This window comes from Sebastes umbrosus, chromosome 24 (assembly GCF_015220745.1).
Source record: "Sebastes umbrosus isolate fSebUmb1 chromosome 24, fSebUmb1.pri, whole genome shotgun sequence".
Taxonomy (NCBI): domain Eukaryota; kingdom Metazoa; phylum Chordata; class Actinopteri; order Perciformes; family Sebastidae; genus Sebastes; species Sebastes umbrosus.
In genome coordinates this window covers 3,161,001-3,187,816 of record NC_051292.1, presented here as the reverse complement: position 1 = coordinate 3,187,816, position 26,816 = coordinate 3,161,001, and the positions used below count along the sequence as shown (strand labels likewise).

Here is a 26,816-nt window from a genome sequence, read left to right as displayed (position 1 = left end):
CATTTCTGACTCCTTATGTATATATAAATATATATATAATTTTCATTTTGAGGGTCTTCTCTGCATACCCTTGGTGTCACGTTTCTGCTGGCCGCCTGAGACTAACAGCAGTAATTTAGACAGAAATCCTCACTGTATATTAATGAATAGAGGGCCCCATGGTTCTGGCCCCTAGCCTGCCTATTCAATGTAAACAAATCCACGAGGCTCCTTCGGTTTGGAGCCAAATTAAAGCTACTGGGATGAGAAGAAGAGGGGGGTGGGTGCTTGCATGCAGCTTGTGCACTTATATTTGCCCTTAAAGGTCCCATATTATAAAAAAGTGACATGTTTTTTTTTTTTATTATAAAGCAGGCTTGAGTCCTGTATAAATACTGTGAAAGTATTGAAACACTCAATCCACAGGGAAATACACACAGCGCGTATTCAGAAACTCTGCATTTGAAACAAGCTGTCAGGATTTCTGCCCTTTTGTGATGTCACAAATATACAATATTTAGACCCTTGACACAATTTTAAACATTCTAAATGTGTCCCAGTTTATTTCCTGGTTGCAGTGTATGTGAATGTCATCAGCTGACAGGAAGTACACATGGACCCAAGCTGTTGCCTAGCAATGCAATTCTGTTGCAATTCTGTCAAAATGCGCTAAAACAGAGCGTTTCAGACGTAGAGTAAAATGCACACATATTCAGGCTGACAGTATGAGGAAAATAAATTGTTTTTTGAACATTACAGCATGTAAACATGTTCTAGTAGAAACACAAAATACAAGTATGAACCTGAAAATGAGCACGATATGGGACCTTTAAATCCTTTTTGCAATAAAATCTGTGCATCATGTTTGATTTGGGGAGCTTATGGATCAGTGTTTGGGGTTACGCACGACATGCAGCTCTAACCTTTACACACAGAGTCACCTGCCACAGGCTTTGCTTTTCTCAGGTGGACTCAACAGGCTGCAGCTCCACCAATAGGGTGCCATATATCTGGCACTTATTGCCACCCATGGGTGCGTCCATATAGGCGCACTAACAAAGGCCCCATTCATCTCCGGGGTCATATTGAGGGATGGTGTGGTGCTATATCTCTCCATTTTTTTCTCTTCTTCTTAAGCAGACGTTGCACCGCCACCCTCTGCACGCACAAATCCCCCCAAGGACTGCTCAATTTGCCCTTGTTTTGGTTGCCACTTTCTCTTTCACTGTGCTCCACTGAGGTTGCCTGTGCGGGGTGTTTCCGCATGGAAGCATCCCCGCAAACCTTTGTGCGTTTTAACTCCTGAAGAGCTGCACTGGCTCGAATCATGACTTCCTCTCTGTGTTATGTTTTTAGGCTGCAGTGTCATGGTTCCCCCGTGTGCCTTAAAGAGATTTTTTTACTTTTATATGCTCATAAACAATTAACCTGAGCTGGTGAGTAGTTTTGAAATGCTAATCTACCCATTTTAACACACCAGTGCACCTCATCTACATGTAGGTTAATGCAACAAGATAAAGCATGTACCATTTAGTGAAGCTTCTTTTTTTATTCTAAGTATTTTTCATGGGTGGCCCAGAGGGAATTAAACCTCTAACCGTGGCAGTATAGGACGCCTTATATTCTATTACACAAGCAGATAATTATCATTGTTAGCAATAGATCTTATAGTGACAAATACACACGCATGGGTTTGAATACACTGGATGTGAGTTTGGAACAAGAATAACAGAAGAGAAATAGAGTTTATCCATCTATAACATGTATTTATTCATGCTGGTGGCCATCAGGCTCCACAATATGAGAACTATTAGGACTTTAAGAACTTTAAACATGCACTATCTACCTTTAAACATGCACTATCTACCTTTAAACATGCACTATCTACCTTTAAACATTTACCTCTCCTGTGTTTCACTCTGTCTATGTTGCTGCTTTGACACCTGAATTTCCCTCCGGGGATTAATAAAGGTTCATCTTATCTTATCTTATCTTATCTTAAAGCTCCAATACATGAAGTACACCTGTTTGGAAGTATATATCTGAATATAAATACATGTTATAGATGGATAAACTCTATTTAACTTCTGTTATTCTTGTTCCAAACGCACATGTATAGTGTAAAGTAAGTGTAAAGTGCGCCAGTTCTTAGAGTCCAAGATGGTTACAGATAGTGCATGTTTAAAGGTAGATAGTGCATGTTAAAAGGTAGATAGTGCATGTTCAAAGGCAGATAGTGCATGTTTAAAGGTAGATAGTGCATGTTTAAAGGCAGATAGTGTATGTTTAAAGGTAGATAGTGCATGTTTAAAGGCAGATAGTGCATGTTTAAAGGTAGATAGTGCATGTTTAAAGGCAGATAGTGCATGTTTAAAGCAGTGGCGGCCAGCCAATAGAGGGTGCTAGGGCGCCGCCCTCTCTGAGTCACACGCAAAAAAACATTACTACTACTACTAATAATAATAATAATAATAAAAATTATACAAATTGTCAATATTTGTGTTTTAAACATGGAATGCACCCAGTAATATGTGTAATTTGATTGTAATGTGAATATATTTTGTATTAATAATCTGAATCTGTAAAGTAACTAAAGTTGTCAGATAAATGTAGTGGAGTAAATAGTCTAATATTTCCCTCTGACATGTAGTGGAGTAGAAGTAGAAAGTAGCAGAACATGGAAATACTCAAGTAAAGTAGAAGTACCTCAAAATTGTATATAAGTACTTAGTTACATTCCACCACTGAGTACATTTTATACTGTTGTTTTTTTCTAAGTATTATATACTTGTTAATTATATACTTGCAAAGTAGTAATATGTTTTTGATACCTTCACTTTCTTTTGCATTAAATCATACCGGGATGTTTTCTGAAATTGATTGGATGTGGCACAGCCCCACCAATGAAAACTTTCCACCAGTCGCCACTGGTTTAAAGGCAGATAGTGCATGTTTATGATCACAAACTAGAGGTCAACGATGGTGTTTGTGTACTAATACCTCAGTACTATTTACTACCAAGTTGTGTCCCCCAGTTTTGTTTGGACCGCAATTAAAAATCAGCCAATTGTGCGGAGTGACTGGGTAAACATGGTGTGTACAGTCCGTCAATAAATAAATGTAGTATGTGTACATGTGCAGTCTATAAAGTGGTATATAGCATGTATAGTGTAAAGTAAGTGTAAAGTGCGTCAGTGGTTTGAGTCCAAGATGGTTGCAGATAGTGCATGTTTAAAGGTAGATAGTGCATGTTTAAAGGCAGATAGTGTATGTTTAAAGGCAGATAGTGCATGTTTAAAGGCAGATAGTGCATGTTTATGATCACAAACTAGAGGTCACCGTCCGTGTTTGTGTACTAACTCAGTAGTGCACCTCATCTACATGTAGGTTAATGCAACAAGATAAAGCATGTACCATTTAGTGAAGCTTTTTTTCATTCTAAGTATTTTTCATGGGTGGCCCAGAGGGAATTAAACCTCTAACCGTGGCAGTATAGGACGCCTTATATTCTATTACACAAGCAGATAATTATCATGGTTAGCAATAGATCTTATAGTGCCAAATACGCACGCATGGGTTTGGAACAAGAATAACAGAAGTTAAATAGAGTTTATCCATCTATAACATGTATTTATATTCAGATATATACTTCGGAACAGGTGTACTTCATGTATTGGAGCTTTATGATCACAAACTAGAGGTCACCGCTCGTGTTTGTGTACTAATACCTTAGTACTATTTACTACCAAGTTGTGTCCCCTGGTTTTGTTTGGACTGCAATTAAAAATCAGCCAATTGGAACAGCCGGAAGGAGGGTCCACTGTGCCTGGAGCAAGGCCTGTCAATCAAACCATGGGTAGCCAATCAGAGGGCACGCTGCAGAAGGGGGCGGGACTACTCGTCCTGTCAGAGAGAGAGAGAGAGATATAGAGAGAGAGAGAGGTGGAGAGAGAGAACAAGCGAATGAGAGAAGAGGCTCTGGAGCAGCGCCTCGCACTGTTCTACTGGATTGTACTTCATCGGGAGTTTGCGGTTTGGCAGGTTTATATACATCAAAACAGAACAAAGAGAAACGGCTCTACAGTGCTATAAAAGAAGAGAGAGAAAAGAATAAAGCGAGGGGAGAAATCTCGGCGACTGAATTACAAAAGGACACTCTGCTAATGTTTTTCACATCCAAAAGGGGATTGTACATTGTGGAGAATTTGCAAAAGGCTTTTTTTGTTTTTTTGCAAAACTTTGTATGGGACGCTGCTTCTTTTTTTTTTTTCCTGTATATTTGAATTTTAATGCTCACAATTTCATCCCAGCAAACTTTTCTGCACATGGTTTCCAAAGGGCTTTTTGGTGAAACCTGGATTTTTTATTCCCATGCACAACTAGAAATGTTGTAAATACCAATTTTGCAGCTTCTTTTTTGTGCGTTTTTACGCGCGTCCATGGTATTGCGAAAAAACTACTCATACTTTTAAAAAGTTTGAATAATTCATGAGATAGAATTTGAGAAAGAAGTGACTGTAAAAAAAAAGAGGAGGGGGTTTATCTCCACAAACATATTCATAAGGGTTGACGGAATGGCCACCGCGGCTTCCAATCCTTATCTGCCCAGCAATAGCATCCTCTCCACCGGCTCCATCGTGCACTCTGACTCCGGAGGTGGTGGCATGCAGCCGGGCAGCGCTGCGGTGACTTCTGGGTCTGGGGTCTACAGAGGGGACCCCTCAGTCAAGATGGTGCAGAGTGACTTTATGCAAGGCAACGGTGGACACATGCTGAGCCACGCGCACCAGTGGGTGACATCCCTGCCGCACGCTGCAGCCGCAGCAGCTGCAGCCGCGGTGGCTGCTGCAGAAGCCGGATCACCGTGGTCGTCGAGTCCGCAGCAGCAGGATGGGAAAAACTCCGATCTGCACACGGGGACTGCTTTGCACCACAGGCCGCCTCACTTAGCACCCCATCAGACGCATGCTGGAGCTTGGGGAAGCACCACTGCGGCGCATATTAACTCCATTTCGGGTGCACAACAGCAGCAGCAGCAGCAGCAGGCGCTCATCTACTCCCAACCTGGAGGGTTCACTGTGAATGGCATGCTGAGTCCAGGCAGCCAGAGCTTGGTGCATCCTGGTTTGGTGAGGGGGGACACTCCAGATCTGGATGCACACCACCACCACCATCACCACCAGCATGCACATCACCAGCAGCACCACGTCAACAGCCATGATCAACACTCAGACGACGACACGCCGACTTCGGATGACCTGGAGCAGTTTGCAAAGCAGTTCAAGCAGAGGAGAATCAAACTGGGTTTTACGCAGGCGGACGTCGGATTGGCGCTTGGCACCCTCTATGGAAACGTCTTTTCTCAGACCACAATCTGCAGATTCGAGGCTCTGCAGCTCAGCTTCAAGAACATGTGCAAGCTGAAGCCTTTGTTGAACAAGTGGCTGGAGGAGGCCGACTCCACTACAGGCAGCCCGACAAGCATCGACAAGATAGCTGCACAAGGGAGGAAGAGAAAGAAGCGCACGTCCATCGAAGTGAGCGTAAAAGGCGCACTGGAGAGCCACTTCTTGAAATGCCCAAAACCCTCGGCGCAGGAGATCACCGGCCTGGCGGACAACTTGCAGCTGGAGAAGGAGGTGGTTAGAGTGTGGTTTTGCAATAGGAGACAGAAGGAGAAGAGGATGACGCCTCCAGGAGTGGCTCAGACGCCCGAGGATGTGTACTCTCAGGTCGGCAATGTGAGTGCAGAAACACCGCCACCCTCCATGGACTGCAAACGAATGTTCAGTGAAACATAGAAAAATATTTTATATGAAATTAATTACACATTTTTTTTGATACTGTGATTGTGAGACTGCAAAAATGTTATCTATTTTTCACCATGCAGAAAAAAGAAAAACCCCTTTTTCCTCCCAAACCCAAACCCAAACAAAAACGCACCTTCTTCTTCTTCTTCCAGGCGCCTGAAATGTCTTAACCTAAAAGGGTTTCCTTTCTGCTTTTTTCTTTCAGGGGCATTTTTTAGTAGATTACTTAAAAGATGCGAGTGAAGCGAGCGACCAGAGGGTGACAACTACAAGTTCATTCCACCAGGTAATTTTGGCGCATTAAAAACACACCAAGAGGAAAATTGTTTTTATTCTTTTTATTATTCTTCCCCAAAAAATACTCCCTCTCATTATCCTGTGTTTGATTGAAGAAACAAAAAGGAGATTTTGTATATTTAGAAATGGGACTGAACAGCCTTCTCCAACAATAACAAGAACAAGAGTGACATCCACGACGCTTCCATCATGATTTATTTTTCTCAGAAGTGGACTGCATGGTTTCACTCACACACACACACAAGGAGGATTAGGGATTTTTTTTTTTTTTGAGGCCCAGAAAGAACCAGGACCAGGACTTTTCCCCTCCTGATCATCATCTCTTTTTGGAGTTTTTTTTATTATTATTTAAAGGACTTTGATGAGTGGATTTTTCCTCTTTTTTTTCCAGAGCATAAGACATTTGAAAAAGACTTCAACTGCACTTATTTGAGAAAAAAAATCTGTTGCCAAGTGTGACTGAGTGGGTGCTGTGGATATACTATTATTGCTGCCCTTTCTAAGCAGTATTCTTTGGTAGGTTTTAATAAACAAAACTCTGTAAAAACTGGCAATATAGATCACTAGATCAGATACTGATCTGACTTATTTACTTTATATTTTTCATCAGTTTTAATATTTTATTCGGTAATTTATTTCCCTCCCCTTGCAGGAAACTTGTGTAAGATGCTTTCCCCTATTTTTTTTTCTTGTTTCATCTTCTTTCTTTATATTTTTTTTTGTTCTATAATTTTGTATTTCTAAAAGGAGCACAAATCATCATAAGCTGACCGTTGTTCTAGGTAATAAGGGTATATTTTGATGTGATAATTTTGATTGTAATTTAATTTTCAGTAGTGGTTCCGTACGAGCTGATTGAGACACAATAAATTTGTTAGAATGAAATGCAAATCATGTTGTGTTTGGAGATTTATATTCTTCTCGCTTTTTTTTTAAAAAAGGGGTGTGCTATTTTTTTGCATGCAGATAAAATGGTGGACTATTTAGTCCCAGATGAAGCTAATAATAACCTCCATTAGAATACAAAGACTCTTTATAGAGGATAACCTTTAATCTAAATATTTTTGTATTTACTAAACTATAAAAAATGGCGTTTTATTCCAGCATGCACGGCACTAAGAGCTCCTAAGTTATAGCCTATAAGCTTACATAAATGTCCAGCAGCGTTTGTTATCATCATCCCATAACTGTGCATTACCATTTAAATGAAACATCGCGGTCAGTTGCAGCAGGCCTGCACAATGGCAAGCCTGTTTGTTTACATCTGCTGCCTCTTGAGGCCTTGGGCGAGAAGCTGGAGCTCTAACCTGCCACCTGCAAAACATGCAACATTTGACATATTTTGTGCAGAAAATACAGAGAAATTCAAACGGGTTGATGCATGTTATGTCATATTTATGTTGCAGTTTATAGTCCAAATTCTGCACCATAATACTAATATAAACATATAATTAATAGCCTGGTTCATGCGTTCATCAGTGCACCAAAAAAAGCTGTATACTCTGAAAAATAATTGATTTAAAGTCATTGCAACAGCGAAGTTTTTGCAAGATTACGCATGCAAATACTTCATAACTCCACATTCATATAACCTGCAAAACATGCAACATTTTAGATATTTGGTGGAGAAAATAGAGAGAAATTCAAACGGATAATAGTGGATTTTGATGCATGTTATGTCATGTTTACGTTGCAGCTTATTGTCCAGATTCTGCATCATAATAATGATATAAACATATAATTAATAGCCTGATCCATGCGCTCATTAGTGCAACAAACAAATCTGTATACTCTGCAAAATAATCGATTTACAGTCATTGCAACAGCGAAATTTTCATTGCAATTTCATTGCAAATGCTTCATAACTCCATCCACATCATATAACCTGCAAAACATGCAACATTTTAGATATTTGGTGGAGAAAATAGAGAGAAATTCAAACGGATAATAGTGGGGTTTGATGCATGTTATGTCATATTCATGTTGCAGTTTATAGTCCAGATTCTGAATCATAATACTGATATAAACACATAATTAATAGCCTGGTTCATGCGCTCGTTAGTGCAACAAAAAAAGCTGTATACTCTGCAAAATAATTGATTTAAAGTCATTGCAACAGCGAAATCTTTGCAAGATTACGCATGCAAATGCTTCATAACTCCATTCCCATTCATATAACCTGCAAAACATGCAACATTTTAGATATTTGGTGGAGAAAATAGAGAGAAATTCAAACGGATAACAGTGAGGGTTGATGCATGTTTTGTCATGTTTACGTTGCAGCTTATAGTCCAGATTCAGTACCATAATACTGATATAAACACATAATTAATAGCCTGGTTCATGCGCAACAAAAAAAAGCTGTATACTTTGCAAAATAATTGATTTACAGTCATTGCAACAGCGACATTTTTGCAAGATTACGCATGCAAATGCTTCATAACTCCATCCGCATTCATATAACCTGCAAAACCTGCAGGTGTGCACTGCAGGTAGATATGTAGTGTGTGTTATAGGATGCGTGGCAGTGGGTCAGAGAGCTTATTGATTGTGTCTGTCCCACAGCAGGCTGGAGTGCTGTTTGACATGCTGCGGATTAATATCTGGTTTGTTGTTGCAGGATTTGTGAGGTGCAGGAAAATTACTGCTCCTAAAGAGGCGCTTGTTTGTGCACTTTTATCTCCTATAATATCTCTAAATGATGGTCAATACTTGGGAGTATTTTTCATCTCGGCTCTAAGAGGAAAATGTCTTCCTGGCTTCTAAACTTTCTTTTCCTTTCTTGAGTTGTCTCGCTCGCCTATTCAGCAAAACTCACAAAACGTGTCCTCTCGCTTGCAGGATTTGAATTTCGCGGATGATTTCCCATACTAGTTGCTAAGCAACTGAATTCAATGATATAGAGAAAGTGGGCATCATTTTTCTTTGTCTCCATTAGTAAAAGTGGCAGCAGAAGACACGCTGTATAGCCTATAGGCTGCACATGTGCACTCAAAAACTTTATGTTCCTCTGCGTAATTTAAACACACGTGTGTTCGTGCATTTGCAAGAAAAAAAAATAATTATGATGCAAAACTGTTTATTTAATTGTGTTATAATATTTGGTGCATGCTGATGGATGCGTTTAAAAATAAAAAGCATGTGTGCAGCGAGGCTCCACTTTGGCCTCATGCTCATTATGCATGCAGCTCCTGCTCCTCTCTATAATAAAACCAATGCAAAGTCACATGACGTGCTAAGATAAGCCCAAGAGAGGAACACTTGAGGTTCATCTAAATAAATCCCCCCAAAAGCGAGCGGACCTGTGCAGTAAAAACACCTATCAGCTTGCAGAAATGCTCCAAATCTAGAGCGAGATTTTACGCAGAAAGAGTTTCAAATCTCATAATGGGTTTTGGTTCGCCTATTCTCCAACAGCTTTGCCTTTTGCATGGCTCTTCTAAACCATGTTGGCAGCAGCATGTGAGTGTGTGTGTGTGTGTGCATCGAAGTGGAGGGATAAAACACAACTTTTAATGCAACGATTATTATTATTAATAATAATATTTAATGTGCATCATCAACAACCAGCGCCCTTCAGTCGGTCTGACATGCAACTAAATAAAATAAATAAATAAAAATAATCTCTAGTAATTTATATATGCACCTTAAAAAATAATAGTCACAGAATAAAAATAAAAGTAATATATTTATAATAATAGTTATATGATTATAGCTTTAGGCCTATATCAACTTATGTGTATTTAAATATTAAACTTTTATATTGCTTTGTATTTTTTATGCTTGTAAATATAATGCAATATGTTTAATTATAAGGCTGCTACCTTCAGAGTTGCATGTCACACACTTTACTTCACTTTTTAATTGTATATACACGCGTTTAATTATACTTATTATCTGTGCATATGGCTTTTTAGACGGTTAAATTAACCTAAATAGAGGCTGTTTATACTCTAATATATAGAGTGTAATAAATGCATGCTTTTATTATATCATGCACTCAGTTTTGCAGACTTGCAGACGTGATATAGTGTCACTTAAATAGACTACTAACTAGTAAATGTATGGCAGGTCGGTGCAGACGTGCATGTGCACACCCTCATACTGTATTTACTCCACGTGTGCAGCGCATGAATATGGATTATTGTGAGCTGTTCTCTGCAGGGAGTCTTCCTCTTCCGAGTCCACACGGATTTATCTCTGCTGCAGAAAATAATATATAAATATATATATATCCTTCTGTCTGCTGACTTTAGATCAGTATTCTGCTATTTTACAGTAAGTATTCCTCTGATTCATGCCTTCATTTGTGCTGCTGTCATCGGGGTGATTCCATGGATGCAAAAGTCTGCTTCACTTTATTATTATTATTATTATTATTATTATTAATATTATAACATTTTATTTAGATCATAAACTTAGTGTCTATAGTCTAATTTAATTTAATTAATATTATTTTTGTTATTTTTTCAACAAATTCAATTGGGACATATTAATTATTTTATTATATTTATATATTTATATATACAAAAATTGGCCATCATGAGTGTTAAACAAGCATTTTATTATTATTATTATTGTTGTATATTATTATGCAAAAGTCTGCTTTACTTTATAATAATTAATAATATTATTACATTTTATTTAGATCATAAACTTAGTGTGTTTGGTGTTTTTATTTAATTTAATTTTAATTTAATTGATATTTTTGCAGTTGTTATTTTTGTCAACAAATTCAATTGTGACATGTTATTATATCTATATATAATTATATTATTATATTTATATAAATTTGCCATCATAAGTGTTTAACCAGTTTATTATTATTATTATTATTATTCAGGTTTATATATAAATAAAGAAGAGAGGGTTACATTACATCTAAGGGACCTTTTCTCTTCTTTCAGAATAAAAAGATAAAGTATAAATTGAGGAGAAAAGATGATAATAGGCCAACATGTAAATATCTCGTATCAAGTGGCAGCAGAAGAAGAAGAGGAAGAAGAAGAAGAGGAGAACGTTTTAAAATATGACGTGACTCTCGGGGGTTTCCTCTCTATAAATTGTGAAGGTCATGGTTTTGTGAGCAGGCAGGATGAAGAGGGAGAGGTAGAGGAGGAGGAGGAGGTGGAGGAAGAGGAGGAGGAGGAGGAGATGCAGAGCAGAGAGGTATAATGTGCTCCAGCAGCATCTCATCTGCCTGTCTGCATTCATAAAGCACATAAAGCTGCTGCTGCTGCTGCTGCTCTATAGACTCCTCTCCCTCCTCTTCCTCCTCCAATGCATTTAATTCAACAACATTTTGTTAGATTTAATACACATTTATAACTGACAGTCTTCTTTTATAAATAAAGATTATTTTATATTTAGATATTTAAAATAAAGTGAGAATAAAGCTTTAAACCTTACTTGCAAAAAACTCACATTTTAGAGCTTTAAACTTCACAACAAAAAAAGATGCTCCAGTACATCTGCACAAAACGAGGCAGAAAAAAACTCTAATATTATAGGTGTTTATAATATTATTATTCCTATAGCTGTTTATAATATCTGTTGTTCTCACAATGTTCTGCTTTTGATTTAATTATATATATTTTTAGTTTGTAGTGACGTTTCACCGTTATAATCCAGATAATATTCCTATAATATTCTTATTATAGTCTATTCCAATAAGTGCATTTTAGTTAGTAAACCTAATATTGCCTAAACTAAAACACAGTAATACATACGAAATGTCTATAAACTTATAATATTCCTATAATCTTTTGCAAGTTTCTGACTTTCTATTGCTTTTATATACTTTTAATTCTACTCTCTTGGTATCAGTGTATTGGCACTATTCTGCACTTTATTAGCACCTATTTTATTTTTTATTTTATTCTCTCCCCATGCACACACACACACATGTAGTATTATAAACTGGAAGTTTTTCTGGCAGGAGAAATAATCCTGGTTGTGTCTGTGCTGCAGGTCAGTGAGCAGCGTCCTGCAAAAAAACAAATATAGAATATAAAATAAATCAAATATATAATAAATAATTATTTGTGTGGACATTTAGTCAGCAGTGTGTGTGTTTCAGCTTGGTCACTAATTTATCTAAGTCTTGTTAAAACTCATCCTTCAGATATATTAGGAGGAGAAGTTGCATCAGTAATAAACACACTGATAATACACCTTTATAGCAGGATAGACGCATGTTTAGTGTGATTATTTGCAGTTTAAATTCTCCTCATAAATAAATAAAAGGAAACAGTTTAGTTATTATATGTTTGTTGCAGTCAGAGACAGAAGCTTTAAACAGCAGAATAAAAACAGTTTATTCATGTCGTTTTTAATCATCAACATCAAAATGATTAAAACAATAATCCCTTAATGATTTTATAAATATTATCTCCTCAATAAAACACAGCTCTAATCCAGATCCTCTCTGTCTATCCTTCCTGATGGAGTAGATGTCTCCTCTGCAGCTTCTCTGACCTTACAGTGCCACCCAGTGGTCGTCTAACTCCACAATACAAACACTCCTCTCATTATCTCCACTACAATCAGCTGATTTAATCAAAGTTAATAAATAAAGATGTAGTTTAATGTGAAGATTTAGAGTCTGTAGACACTTAATTTGTTTTTAAGGCACTTAATGTTATTTAATTTATCAGAAGTCTGTTTTTAAAAATATTCAGTGCTGAATGGAAATAGCTGGAAACAAATTAATTCAAAGTCTATTTACTTTCATTTACAAGTTCATTATTTGCTATTGTGTTAAACAATGCAGGCAATAATCTATTTACAGCACATCACTACTTATGAATAGCATGACTTGTGTATTTTTATTTATATTCCAGTTGTTGTTCAGGTTCATACATTTCACCTCTGTCCATGCATCTACAAACATATTAACTTTCTAGCTCTGTTTTGTGACAGTATCAGATGATCCAATGGGTCTATTTGAAGAAATACATTTAATCCATTCATTTCTATTAAAAATCGAAAATCACCACATTTGAGAATACGTTGTTTTTATTGGACAGAGATGATAATATGTTGATCATCATTAGAGCTGAACAATTTAGCAAAAAACGTCTAATTGTGATTATTTTGACTGATATTATGACAATGATACTTTTTACATCTTTATTCTCATTTTCATTGAAACACATATTAAAATTATTATAGTGGTGTTTTTCTAAGGCTTTCATCGACCACAGAAATTCTTAGTAGACGAACACTCATACGATGTTGTCGACTAATCGATTAGTCGATTTAATCAGATCTGTGAAACTGAGTTTCTCCACAAAGAATCACACAAAAGCACCATTTTAAATCTTTAAAAAACGACTAATCGACTGAAGAAATCTCAGTCGACTGAGACCAAAACAACAGATCAGTTGACTAATCGACTAAGACGAGGCTGTACTAGATTTTTGCAAGGATCTGTACCAAACAAAGATTGTATATTGACACATTTCGCCTTTAACAAATATTGTGCATCCTGCGATTTAACAATGGCAGTAGGACATATTGTGATTTCGATCAAATTTGGATTAATTTTGCTGCCCTATAATCATCATTTAGCATTTTACTCTGATTTCCTTATGTTTTCCTTTTTAAATGACATACACCATAGGAACTGTATCTATCTGTCAGTCTAAACAGGTGTTTTTCTATAGGCAGGACATGCAAATGACGGTGTAAGTGAGGTCAAGTCTGGCCAAGTTGTTCTTGTATATGTTTATATGTGAGCCTCCGTAACATTAGTTATTCTACTCATTGTATCTGTCCAGTGGAAATCTCTAAATGTGGTGATTTCCTTTATGGGTTGAGACAATCCTCCTTCAGATAAATGAAGTTGACATTTTGGACTCACATATGGTTAATAGGACAGTGACAGCACTGTTCCTGACGTCATGTTTCCACCTTAGTTGGTTTCTGTTTGTGTGCAGTTTTAGTCTGAGCATGTTTTATTCACTCTCTCTCTCTCACACACACACACACACACACACACACACACACACACACAGACACTGTGTGTATCTTGTTTCAGCCCTGGGTTGAACACGTGCTCCACCCCTCCGCCTGCATCATGATCCCCCATAAAAGACAGCCCCGGCCCTGCTTTATTGGTTGCCATGGGAACCAGGAAGCTAGTTAGTGATCTTTCACATCTTCTCCTGTTGTTTATGCATGTGACACTGAGGGAAAGAGAGAGAGAGAGGGAGAGAGAGGCAGCTTTTCAGTCAGAGGAGAGCATGTGTTTGGAAAGCATCTGCACAAAAACACGTAGTAGTATTGGAGGATTATTGAGAGTAAAGGCTTCTTTGTTGGTGCTGATGGTGTCTACAATAAGGGAGCATCTTGTGCAAGTCTTACATGCTGTATTTCAGTTGTAGAAGAAGAAATTATATCAACAAATATACCAAAAGTAATCTGAGCAGCAGTGGATGAAGTACCTGAATGTACACTTGAGTAAAAGTACAGATATCTAACCAGAAAATGACTTCAGTAGAAGTTAAAGTCACCTATTAGAATATTACTGGAGAAAAAGTCTTAAATTATCTGATATTTACTGTACTTAAAAGTAATTTTCTGATATTAAATGTACTTACATTGCATGCAAATATTTAATCACGATTAATCGCATGATTGTCCATAGTTAATCGTGATTATTTGCACAATTTTTTTCTGCTCTAAATGTACCTTAAAGGGAGATTTGTCAAGTATTTAATACTCTTATCAACATGGGAGTGGGCAAATATGCTGCTTTATGCAAATGTATGTAAATATGTATTATTGTAAATCAATCAACAACACAAAACAATGACAAATATTGTCCAGAAACCCTCACAGGAACTGCATTTACCATAAAACAATATGCTCAAATCATAACATGGCAAACTGCAGCCCAACAGGCAACAACAGCTGTCAGTGTGTCAGTGTGCTGACTTGACTATGACTTGCCCCAAACTGCATGTGATTATCATAAAGTGGGCATGTCTGTAAAGGGGAGACTCGTGGGTACCCATAGAACCCATTTACATTCACATATCTTGAGGTCAGAGGTCAAGGGACCCCTTTGAAAATGGACATGACAGTTTTTCCTCGCCAAAATTTTGCGCAAGTTTGGAGCGTTATTTATCCTCCTGGATTCCTTAAGTTTTCTAGTTTCATGACACCAGTATCTTCACCTCCTGCTGAGTTGTCATGGTTGGTACCAATGGGTTCATTAGGTTTTTCTAGTTTCATATGATGCCAGTATCTAACACGTTATTATCACTTTAACTTTGATAGCCCTAATATAGATTCTCAAGTATTATTACTTTGTTACATTACACCACTAGTAGGCTGCTCCTTTTTTAAACTGGCGTTTTTAGATGTATGTCATAATCAGATTTTAGGTGTCAGAGTTTGACACACGGTGCAACGTTTCCTTTAGAGAAGCAGCAGTACTCTGAATAATATTCCCGTTCTCAGGACCTGGTGGCATGTGTCCATAAAGTTATCTTTGAACAAATTGCCTCGTGATAGGAAGTTCAGCTAACTTCTTGGTCCCTACCCATAATCCCCCTCCGCTGAGATTTGAACCCGGCCGCCGCCCCGCGTCCAGCAGCGGCTGCTTCCAGAAGCCTCGTGTCAAAAAGCTGGTCGGCATTTCAAAGAGACTCCGAACATTGGTGGAGACTGACGCCCACAGCCGCTGACGGGCCGCTGCCAACAATCGCTGTTTGTGTTGGCTCCGAGAGCCGATCGTACAGAGAGGGGGATTCAGGAGATGCCAAGTAATGACTTGGTAACCTCGAAAAAGTAGAAAAGAAGAAATCTGCGAAGGCGTGCCAGGACTTTCTGCTTATGAGCACAAACATGGAGGAGGACTTTAGTTTGGCTTTCTGGGAGAGTTCCTACGTCACATTAAAGTATATATGTGTGTTTGAATGTACATGAATGTGTGTCTGTATTTTGTATTCATATGTGTGTGTGTCCTCTCCCAGCGAGCGTCCCGGGCGGTGACGGATCTCAGCAGCAGACGGATCGATGGTCGGGGACAGAGGCAGGGGTCGGCGGTCCTCAGGGGTCCGCCGGTGACATCTCCCGCCGCAGCCCGCCGTCCGGCCAGCAGCTCGGGGTCAGCCATCCCGGCAGGCCGCTCGCTCTGGCAGCAGTTACCAAGGTGACAGCATGTCAGCACGGCCCCGCGGCGCCGCTGAGGGCGGGGAGGGTGAGGCGGAGGGGAGCGAGCGGGGAGTCCGATGCATCACCGACTCTGATGGGTTTGTCAATACTGCTTAGATCCAGGGGGAGCCGGGCCCGGCGTGACACACACCGGGTCCCTCCAGAGAGCTAACACACACACACACACACACACACACCTGCATAAGCATCACATGCATGCTAGGACACACACACACGCATACCTTTACATTTTCACACCATCATAAGCACGTTCTGACTCAAACGTACAAGAAAGACGTGAATATAGTCGTGCATTTGCTTCCAATCATGAGGAGACTCATGCACAAACTTGTTTTTGTCATTTAGGACGACATTGTGGTGACGTTTTGTCCCTAAATGGGTAATGAGTCCCCATTATGTGACCTTATGTGAACAGAGTTTTGTACCCCTGCAAAAACACATGCTGTACAATAAATCCACATGTGCATACTGCATGTGCAATATATGCATTTTGGCTTAGAAACACGCACTATGTACTTGCACATGCATACTCATGGTGCACACATATGGTGTTGTGGTCTTATTTGCACATCAACAGATTCACATTTTTGCATGAAAATACAAGAAAGACATCAAATGAAAAAATCACATTCATGAACAAACAGATGCACTGCATTCACTTACATCCCTAGAGACTTACCCTAACCTCAACCAAAACCACGACATGCCTCACCATAAAATCAATCTTCCCTAACCTCAACCAGAAACCAAAGATGTGTTCCAGTCCCAACTACACCCTAAGTCTAAGCAGGTTTTAACACATAGTTAGTGATACCTACTCAAAACTCAACTACTGAGAAGTGAACTGTTGATGCAAACTAGTGTCCTGAAGAGCAGTGCATCAAAAGGAAAAAGAAGTTTGACTCACAGCTGCAAAAAAAAACCCCAGAAATTGCAAATTCTGGTGAGACATTAGCTTTTATTTGTGAAATTGTATTGCCGTCAGATGATGCACGCATCGTTTCCTGCAGCTCTGTCTCCTACAATATTACGTTCCCATACAATTAAACCAATTTTCTCATCCCAACTTGTCACATACTGACGCTTTGCCAGACCCCTCAGAATCACATTTTGGTCGCAGTAAACACGTGCTTAATGTTGTGAAGTAAACTAAAACACTTGCTTAGGTTTAGGCAACAAAACCACTTAGTTAGGGTTAGGAAATCGTCATGGTTGGGCTTAAAATAAATACGCAAACTAAGTAAAATATGTACGGCAACAACGTAACATAAGTACGGAAAACACGTCACTAACGGTGTAATAGTGTGCCACTATGAGCGCTTTTTATTCTACATCACTAGCTCTGAGCGTAGCATATTTACACGGATGCATTTACATTGCAGTCAGTACAGACTACACGGCATACAAATGACACGCCAAAAGCAAGAGCGGCGTTCATATTGCACACTTTGGCTTTGCACATTATCATGTGCAATGTGCAATCCTGTCATTTATACGCCTTTTCGTGCAAAGGGGCTGCTTTTAACCCTAAAATGTAATGGTTTAATTGGTACACCTGCAAGCACACGTTGGCTTATAGACACACCATACACTTGCAGGATATACACACATATTTAGTTTTATTTACACTTCGACATTTGAGCAAAAGAAGAAGAAAGACATAAGCATGAGCACACACACACACACGGCGACACACTCCTGACTGACTGATTGTTTGCGGAGACTGCATGGATGCGTGGATTAAGCTGTTGGTGCAGGAGTGGAGAGATAAAGAATGACTGTAGTGTGTGCTGCAGGACCAGAGAGAGGAAAGAGAAAGAGTGAGGTGAAGGGAGAGAGAGCACGCTCAGGCCGTCTGATTCTGTATCTCATTAACCAAAGCGAGGAGGGGGGTGGTTGGAAAAGCAACGTTTGGCTCCGAGGGGTTTGCAGTGTAACCATTTCTAGGCCTTTGGGTTTAATAGATTACTAATGATCGGCCACAGGTATTTCCAAGTTAGACATTAGACGCGGACGCCTGAAATGAGATCATTCGCTAATCCGTACATTTGATATGTGAATGAGAGCGTGTTTGTTGGGATGTTTGGAGCTAATCTGGAGCCGCTATCTCGGTGTGGTGAAGAGCTCATGACTCCTCGTAGGCTCAATCTGACCAATCCTCTTAGCAGGAGAGAGTTGAGCTCTGTTTCATTCACCCTATTATGTCAATGTTTAATGCCTGAGGACGGAGAGGTAAAAACATTAAGGCAGAGCTTGTTTGCAGCCAACGCAAGAGTTTTTACGCTTGTTTTTGAAGCCACGACGTCTGCATCTGCTGTAGCGAACGCTCCTCTCCGACTCACACATCAGCAAACACAGAGGTTGCTTGCACTCAAACACCATTCGAATGGCTTCCGCCGCCGTTTAAAAGCTTTGCTCGCTGAAATAAAAGTAATTAATTGGTGTTATACACCAAGGACATAATTATCTTTTCCAGTAACTGGCACATATTTAATTACCAGTAATTGTTCCCCGAGCCTTGTTCAAAAGTGTTGCGCGCCAGACAGTTCTGATATATTATACACTAATCCCGCACTTGATACTCAGTCAATTAGGGGATGTGTGTCAAAGAGCAATCATGTAAACAGCGTCGTGGTGCACACACACATCCTTCCGAGACGTGACGCAGGCCGCCGTCAGTGTCCGCACTTCCTCCGGGTGCACCTATCCGTCCCGAGGTGTTAATGCATGCCAGATTGGAGGAAAGTAATTTGAGATCATTTCGCAACAAAAGGCCGCAGATACTGATTAACACGGGAGGCTACTTTCTCGCCAAGTGGCGCAGTCCCATTTGAGCTAAATTTACTCCCATGTGCCTCGGGGGGTGTGTGGGGCCAGAGGGGCCCTTGAACATGAGAACAGGGTTTAATAAGTAAACAGAAGAGGCAGAGAACAGTGCTTCTGATCAGGGCTTATTTGCCCAGCCGAGCCCCCGGTACGCGCTACTAGCTGATTAGCCCTGCCGATTGTACCTTGTAATTGCAGTGCCTTGACCCCCTCTAGGCAAATATTAGATTTTAGTGGTTTAACCTTTCCAGTCGTCAGAGCGGGGTAAATTGCCCAACCAGATGTTAAGGAGCCCAGCGGTAGTCTGCAGCCCTTCTGATCAGCAGGGAGGAAAAAAAAAAACTCACAGATTGAACCTTTTTCTTTTTAATATTGTCTCAATTTCCTTCTGGCCTTTCAAGCTGATTTCTCGCAGCAGTTTCCTTCCCCGAGAAATCCTCATCCCCTCCTCTGATGTCGGGTTACAAGCGAGACATATTATTTAAAATCAGTCCGGTCACAGTCATTAGTGGGGGACAAATGATCAATGGGAAGATCAATGGTAGATATTAACCCAGCAACTAGTCCCTCAGTTCAATCACTCCGGCAATTTGTCACCTGGTGAGATGCCGAGTAGCTCTTTCCTCCAAGAAAAGACCACTTATTTACATAGAAAGAATTGTACTCACTACCGTTAAAATGCACCTAATGTTTATGCAGTTTGTCATTGTGCAAAAATAGAGGAAAAATCAGCTGTTACTCTTATCAATAGACTCATTTGATTTTAGGTTGTAGCGGTCTCACTTTTAGAGCTAAAGTGAAGATACTGGTATCATATGAAACTAGAAAACCTAATGAATCCATCGGTACCAACCATGTCATACTAGTTTGTCGTGAAAAAGGGTAAAGAACGCTGCAAACCTGCACTAAATTTTGGCGAGGAAAAACTGTCATTGTCATTTTCAAAGGTGTCCCTTGACATCTGACCTCCAGATATGTGAATGTTAAATGGGTTCTATTGGTACCCACGAGTCTCCCCTTTACAGACATGCTCACTTTATGATAATCACATGCAGTTTGGGGCAAGTCATAGTCAAGTCAGCACACTGACACACTGACAGCTGTTGTTGCCTGTTGGGCTGCAGTTTGCCATGTTATGATTTGAGCATATTGTTTTATGTTAAATGCAGTACCTGTGAGGGTTTCTGGACAATATCTGTCATTGTTTTGTGTTGTTAATTGATTTACAATAATAAATATATACATACATTTGCATAAAGCAACATATTTGAGTATTAAATACTTGACAAATCTCCCTTTAAGGTACATTTTGAACAGATAAAAAATGTGTGATTAATTTGCGATTAATCGCAATTAAATATTTTAATCGATTGACAGCCTTAATTTCAACCCAAATAGTTTGCAACAGACTGCATTCAGCACAGATTCTCTTCTAAGTACGCTTCACTGGATAGAGAACAACAAATTGCAGACAAAGCAACGGGGTGTAGATGCCGTCAAACTGCCTCACATTCCAGCACGAGGTCAAAACGAGCGGCAATTATACAATCCCATTGCTCGGATAAAAAGCATTATTTTCCGCCAAATCCCCCTCTGTAATAAGGCAGTGATTGATGTGCGACTGCATGCGAGAGAGCTCGCTCGAAGCGTCCGTCCAGATGAAATGGAAACAATATGAAAACGCTCTCTGTAGTGATGGAATTTCCCCTGACTTTTCAGATCCAGCCCGGCATTTAGAAAATTCACCCAGATATGTAAATGTCGCTCCACCGCAGAGCCCAACAGCTGTGCCTGGTTTCCATCAGTCTTTGCAAACCTGGAGGTGTCTGTGCAGCCAAAACAGGAATACGAGGAGGTCACAGACACCGCTGAACACATTAACATAAACCTCCATCGCTGCTTCTATGTGGTATAACCTCAGAACTTGTATATGTATACGTGGTTTCTGTGTATTCATGCTTTCACACAGTCTGCGGGCCTTTAGGGAACCTCTGCAGACTGAGACCATTATGGGAAACACTTTCGGACAGGACAGGATGAGACGAGGATGGTGGAGGGGCAGCGGAAGTTTTTCTTGGGTCGTTCCCAGCCGTTTCCAGAGATCTCGGGTTTCTCCCCGTCCAGTGTCGGATCCCGATCCTCTTCCTCCCCGACAGGCCTCGCAGGAGTGGCAGCTGCGTCTCCAGGCCCCGGCTCACCCCGGCATGTAATGGTTTCCTTCCTCCCAGAGCCTCTCACCTGAAAAAAGAGTCGGATGGAAGACGGGGAGGGAAATAGTCATCTTTTCATCCCAGAGATGGACTGAAGTAACCCTTCAGCTGGAGAGGAAACCCAATACTGCCTCCAGCCCGCTGTCTGAGAGGACCGAGAGGAGAGGGCAAGGGGGGAGGTGGGGACAGCCAAAGTGGTTCCATGTGAGAGATGGAAGTGAAGTCTGGGAAAGACAGGGATCGACACCCTGAACACCCTTCCTTTACTCCCCCTCCTTCCAGACTCAAAAACCACCTTACAGAATCCCATCACTCTGATCACCAGCATCGCTGTGGACACTGAAGAGATACGAGTCTTTTAATCTTATTAGTGCCCTGTTTTATAGACATTTCCTTCCTCTCCATTCTGCTATGCTGCACGCAGATACAACTTTCCGATTATCTTAAATTTGCCTAAAGTTCGGCCACTTTCATATCTAAATTAAACTCTTTAAACCCCAACTTTTAAGGCAGATTCAACATCAACAAAATTCTACCTGCCGAGGAAGATGTTATGATACAATCAAAAGCTCCACAACAGTTACTAAATGGACCTTTTGGTCATGGATTACTGAACAGGCCCAAAGTGTCAGGTCAACAAATACACCAAAACAACCTCAAAGAGACTCACTACAAATATGAAAAGGGGCAAAACAGCTGCAAAGAGAAACAAAAACACTACAACGAGATGCAAAACAGCTGCAAATAGACACAAAACAACTACGAGGAGATGCAAAACAACTCACAACAACTATGAAAAGGGGCAAAACAGCTGCAAAGAGAAACAAAATCACTACAAACTTGCACAAAGAAGTGCAAAACAGCCACAAAGACTCCTAACGACTACTAAAAGGGGGCAAAACTACTACTAGAGACACAAAAACACTGCAAAGAGACAAATTCCTGTGCTCTCTGATCTATTTCATTGTAATCCTGTGGCTGTGCACTTGTATTAGATTCAGTCACAGTCAGCTGTGTTGTGACTGTTCTCTGTTTTACTTTGAAACTTGCTCCTGAAGCTGCAGCAGAAGCAGCAGCAGCAGCAGCTTCAGTCTGTTCAGGTATCCTTCTCCCCCCGTGGAGCCGCTCTGAGGAGGACGCCTAATATCTGCAGACATCTATGGCCACTGCCCAATCTGTTGCACGCACCGTTCATTTCACGCACTGCCAGAAGTGCTTTGTAATTATCCTGATATTGATGAAGGCTGATTCCAGCAGGTAATCGCTGGCAGTTCAGCTGTTTTTACGCATCTCAGCAAAATGTCTCTATCCATTACCAGTGGCAAATTAATTTCCACTCAATGACCATACTTGTTGATAATCTACAAATTGATGTGTGTGTGCGTCTGTGTGTGTTTGTGTGTGTGGTGTGTGTGTGTGTGTGAGAGAGAAGGGGGATGAGTAATCTCTGACAGAGCTCTGAACCGTAGCTTATAACGTGGTTTACCTCCCACAAAGATAACTGTGAGTGTTAGCCTGACACTACACAGTGGACCGTAACACACTGCTGCAGGGCTCCAGTATCACTGTATACACATAGAACAGTAGTAGTAGTAGTACTCTGTATTATAGTAACGGCATAGTAGCAGTATAAACTATAAGAGTAGTGGTAGTATTATTATAATAGTAGTATTAGTAACAAAATAACACCAACAATCAAAGAGGGAATAGGAAAAGCAATGGGAATGACAATTAATGAAATGGAATAGGATAAAGCAAAGAATGTGAGTAGGAATTTGAATCAGAGAAAGACTAGACTGGGAATAGGAATAGGAATGGGAATTGGAATGGGGAAAGAAATGGGAATTGGAGCAAGAGTAAAATGGGAATAGGAATGGGTAAAGAAATCGGAATAGGAATAAGATTAAGAAGGGAAATGGGAATATGAGTAGAGATAGGGATGGGATTTTGAATCGGAGCAAGACTAGAATGGGAATAGGAATGGGGAAAGAAATGGGAGTAGAAATGAGAACAGGAATAAGAATACAAATGGGAATAAGAATGTGAATTATATTATGAATAGAAATGGGGAACACTAATGTGAATAAAATGTAAAAGAAATGGAAGTAGAGAGAGGAATACGAAGAGAAACGCGAAGGGAAATGGAAATAGGAGTAATAATATGAACAGGAATAAAGTTATGAACAGGAATAACAATAGAAAAGGGAATAAGAATAGAAACGGGGAATGAAATGGTAACAGGAATGTAAAAGAAATGGAAGTAGAAAGAGGCATAAGAATAGAAATTGGTATATAATATGAATGGAAATAACAATGTGGAATAGAAATAGATATGGGAATAGGACTGGGAATGAAAATGGAATTAGCGATGGCAATGCAACCTACAACCTGTATGTTAGCAACTGATGCTGGTCGTGTCTGTGTGTGTGTGTGTACAGGTGAGAAGACGTCCTCTAAGGTGAGATCAGTGTGATGTGAGAGAGGAGCATCATAGTAACAGGTCGGTGTTTACCTTTATTATTCACACATTTGATGAAACCTGAGAAATATATATGTATCCTGGATGACATTAAATTGGTTTTAAATCACGTTTGTACTCATGCACTGTTCAGTTCATGTTGTGTTTTACAGTATAGCAGCTGTGACATTTGCAGAACGGGTGGGCACCGGAGGAAATTAACCTGCAGAGGTAACGGATCCCCTAAAACTGACAGAGGTAAGACAACACTTAAGGAACAATACCATTCCTTTTTATTCTGCAGGGAAATGTCTGCACATTTCTATATGTTGTGTGCTGCCAGATCAACACGTGCTCCATAAAGATACGCAGCTAAGTCTACTAAAGATGTGTGATTCATGGCATAAATGACCACTTATACTTAAATACACCATTTCTACATCCCGCTGTGATGTATTGTAGCGTACTGGAGATCCCTTCCATCGCCGCACTAAGGGTAAATAAATACTCCTTAAAAGAGTAAATGAGCTTGAGCAAAGTGGCCCTTTGAGTCCCCATGTTTGTGGAGCAACCATAATGGATTCTTTAGAGCCGTGAACGGTTTATAGGCATGACAGCCATGTTTCGGCACGATGGGCTTATCCCTACGCAAGGCGCTAAGGATATTAGGGAATCAGCGTAAAGCAGCATGGAAATGATGACTGGAGCAAAGCCTCAGCTCGCTGCTGTTATAAGCCCTCGATTCTCCAGCACTCCATCCTTGGGAAAGAGGGGGGAAGGAGCGGACTTGGCTCAGCTCCACGGTGTCATATCCTCCATTATTTCTTGCTCCATCTCTGTTTTAGCCGTACAATTAGAAAGGATGTCGCTCAATCTGGGGACGGGGCAAATTAAGAGGAGGTCAGTGTTGCCTATTGTGGCGTTTCCTTTTCAAGACGGTGCTGGAATCCCTGTTGTCCATATGGAGATCTGTGGGAACAGCTGGATGGGAGCCAGCTCTCTAATGCCTGGCACTGAGCTGCAGCCTCGTATGAAGCATTGGTGGCACATGCCAAGCATGAAAACAGACGCCCATAAGGTTCCCTAAATTAAACCCCCTTTTACTTTCACGTGTTTTCAGTGCAAATTCACCATTCTCAATGTTTGGTTCTCATTAACAAGGTGCATCCTTTCGTTAACAAACTTGTGAAATGAAAACATTGCAGAACAGGGTTTACCCGAGTCCACAGTGAGCTCTCCAAACGAATATCTCCACCCAATCCACCCACGGTGGCTCGCCTGTCAGAGACGGGCCACAGCAGAAGGATGATTAATGTCCCACCTCTCACCCCCCACTGTAAATTAGAGACCATGGGTCGAAACTATTTTTCTTGGTGAGCAGCACGCTCGTGGCTAAAAAACGGGGCAAACACTGTTTATCATCTGCCTGACGACAGCCCTCCTCGGGGCAAATTAACCACGCGGCCGTATCGACTGGCACGGGCCGGGAGTCAGTGCCCCTTCACTTTGATTAATCTCCCCGTGTTCCTGTTCCAACTCTATCAAAGTAATCTAAGTGAAGACACACAGCATTGATCTGTAAACACAGCATAGGCTACCACTGTGCCCAAAACACACACACACACCACACACACACTGAGAGGGGGAAGAGGCTGGAGCTTCTCCACAAGTTATATGATTAACCAAAGGAAGTCCTATTTGCATACATTATAACTGGCAAACACATCTTTAATTGTAAATGATGAACAAAAAGTCAGTTTGAAACTTGAAATTCAGCTCATAACCGACAACTTCTCAACGCAGATATTAAAATAATTCAGTTTCATAGAGAACAACAGAGGATTAATATACATTTGCAAGACACATGAAGGTGTTTTGACATCATATACATCATAAACATTGAGATTTTAGGCTATTTTGCTTCCATAATATGTCTTCTTTCAGACTAGAGGAAAGAGCAAATACATATTAAGGTGTTTATTTACTACTTTGTCTGTTTATGTCTGCAGATTTCTCCTAAATTCACCAAAAGTTAGCATTAGATGACGCCTCATTTACATATTTAAACATAACTATTCACCTGCAGAGTCTCTGTCACTTTAATAACTTTATTCATACGCAGTGGGGTAATTAAAATGTATACATAGCCCTGCACATAAACACATATAGGATTAAAAAATACAAAAATATAACATGCATAGTAACATAGGGTGAAAATAAAACATGAACAGTGGACGTAATAATAATAATGAATTTAATTTATATAGCAAACTTTAAAATCCAGCAAAATCTCACGCTGCTTCACATAATGAGTAAAACAATCATAATAAAACAATTTACACACAAATAAAAACGTGATTAAAAGCGTTAAAATAGGATAAATAAGATCATAGACACAGTATCTCAAGACTCAAGTTAAATGTGAATAAAATGACTGTAAAAATTTGGTAATTATAAAAACTCTAGGGGAAGGCTGAGAGGAACAGATGAGTTATTAAATATTTTAAGCAGCATTAAAGGTCAGATAAAGCATGATGGCATGAGCCTGCTGTTGAGCAAGGCACCTGACCTCCTGCTGCAACATCCAGAATGGTAAAACTGTGGTTGCACAGAGGACGTGTTGTACTGTGAGGAATGAAGTTTGGCGAAGGTGGCAGTTTGCAGCTCGTCTATTCAAGAAATCCACACAAAATGTTGTGTTAATCCATCTCTGCGCTGCCCAGCACCGACTGCACCACATATGCAAAACAATCTGTTTTATGCGCAGCCTTGCCAGCGTGTTTGGCAGACGGTGACGGAGCATTTTTCATTGTGTTATTTCTGATAACTCATGTGGATCGGCTGCTTTAAATCCTGTGGCGTGACATGTACAGTACCCCTGCTGTTGTCAGTGATTTTTTACATGCGAGACAGATGGTGCTCACATGCAGTTCGCATTAAACCGGACAGGGCATCAGAGCTTTACAAGTGCAATATTGTGGCCTCTCTGGGGTCAAAGTGGTTTCAGATAGTTGCTTGAATGCAACAAAAAAACTGGCGCCGAACATGTCG

The 26,816-nt window shown here is 40.1% G+C and overlaps 1 protein-coding gene across 11 annotated transcripts in view; it reads left to right on the top strand.

Moving 5' to 3' along the window:
• The window catches only part of pou3f3b (POU class 3 homeobox 3b), a 181,156-nt gene that overhangs the window by 150,905 nt on the left and 3,435 nt on the right, over window positions 1-26,816 (top strand). Inside the window, exons 1-5 of one of the 11 annotated variants that reach the window (XM_037761739.1) lie at window positions 3,225-5,720; window positions 5,995-6,075; window positions 16,070-16,248; window positions 23,746-23,807; window positions 23,962-24,023. In XM_037761739.1, coding sequence (XP_037617667.1) covers window positions 4,554-5,720; window positions 5,995-6,075; window positions 16,070-16,248; window positions 23,746-23,749 — 1,431 coding nt within the window. In that variant the 5' untranslated portion in view covers window positions 3,225-4,553 and the 3' untranslated portion in view covers window positions 23,750-23,807; window positions 23,962-24,023. Of the gene's footprint in view, window positions 1-3,224; window positions 5,721-5,994; window positions 6,116-16,069; window positions 16,249-23,745; window positions 23,808-23,919; window positions 24,024-26,816 lie in introns of those variants that run through there. The other 10 variants (XM_037761738.1, XM_037761736.1, XM_037761737.1 and 7 more) reach the window with 10 other exon arrangements.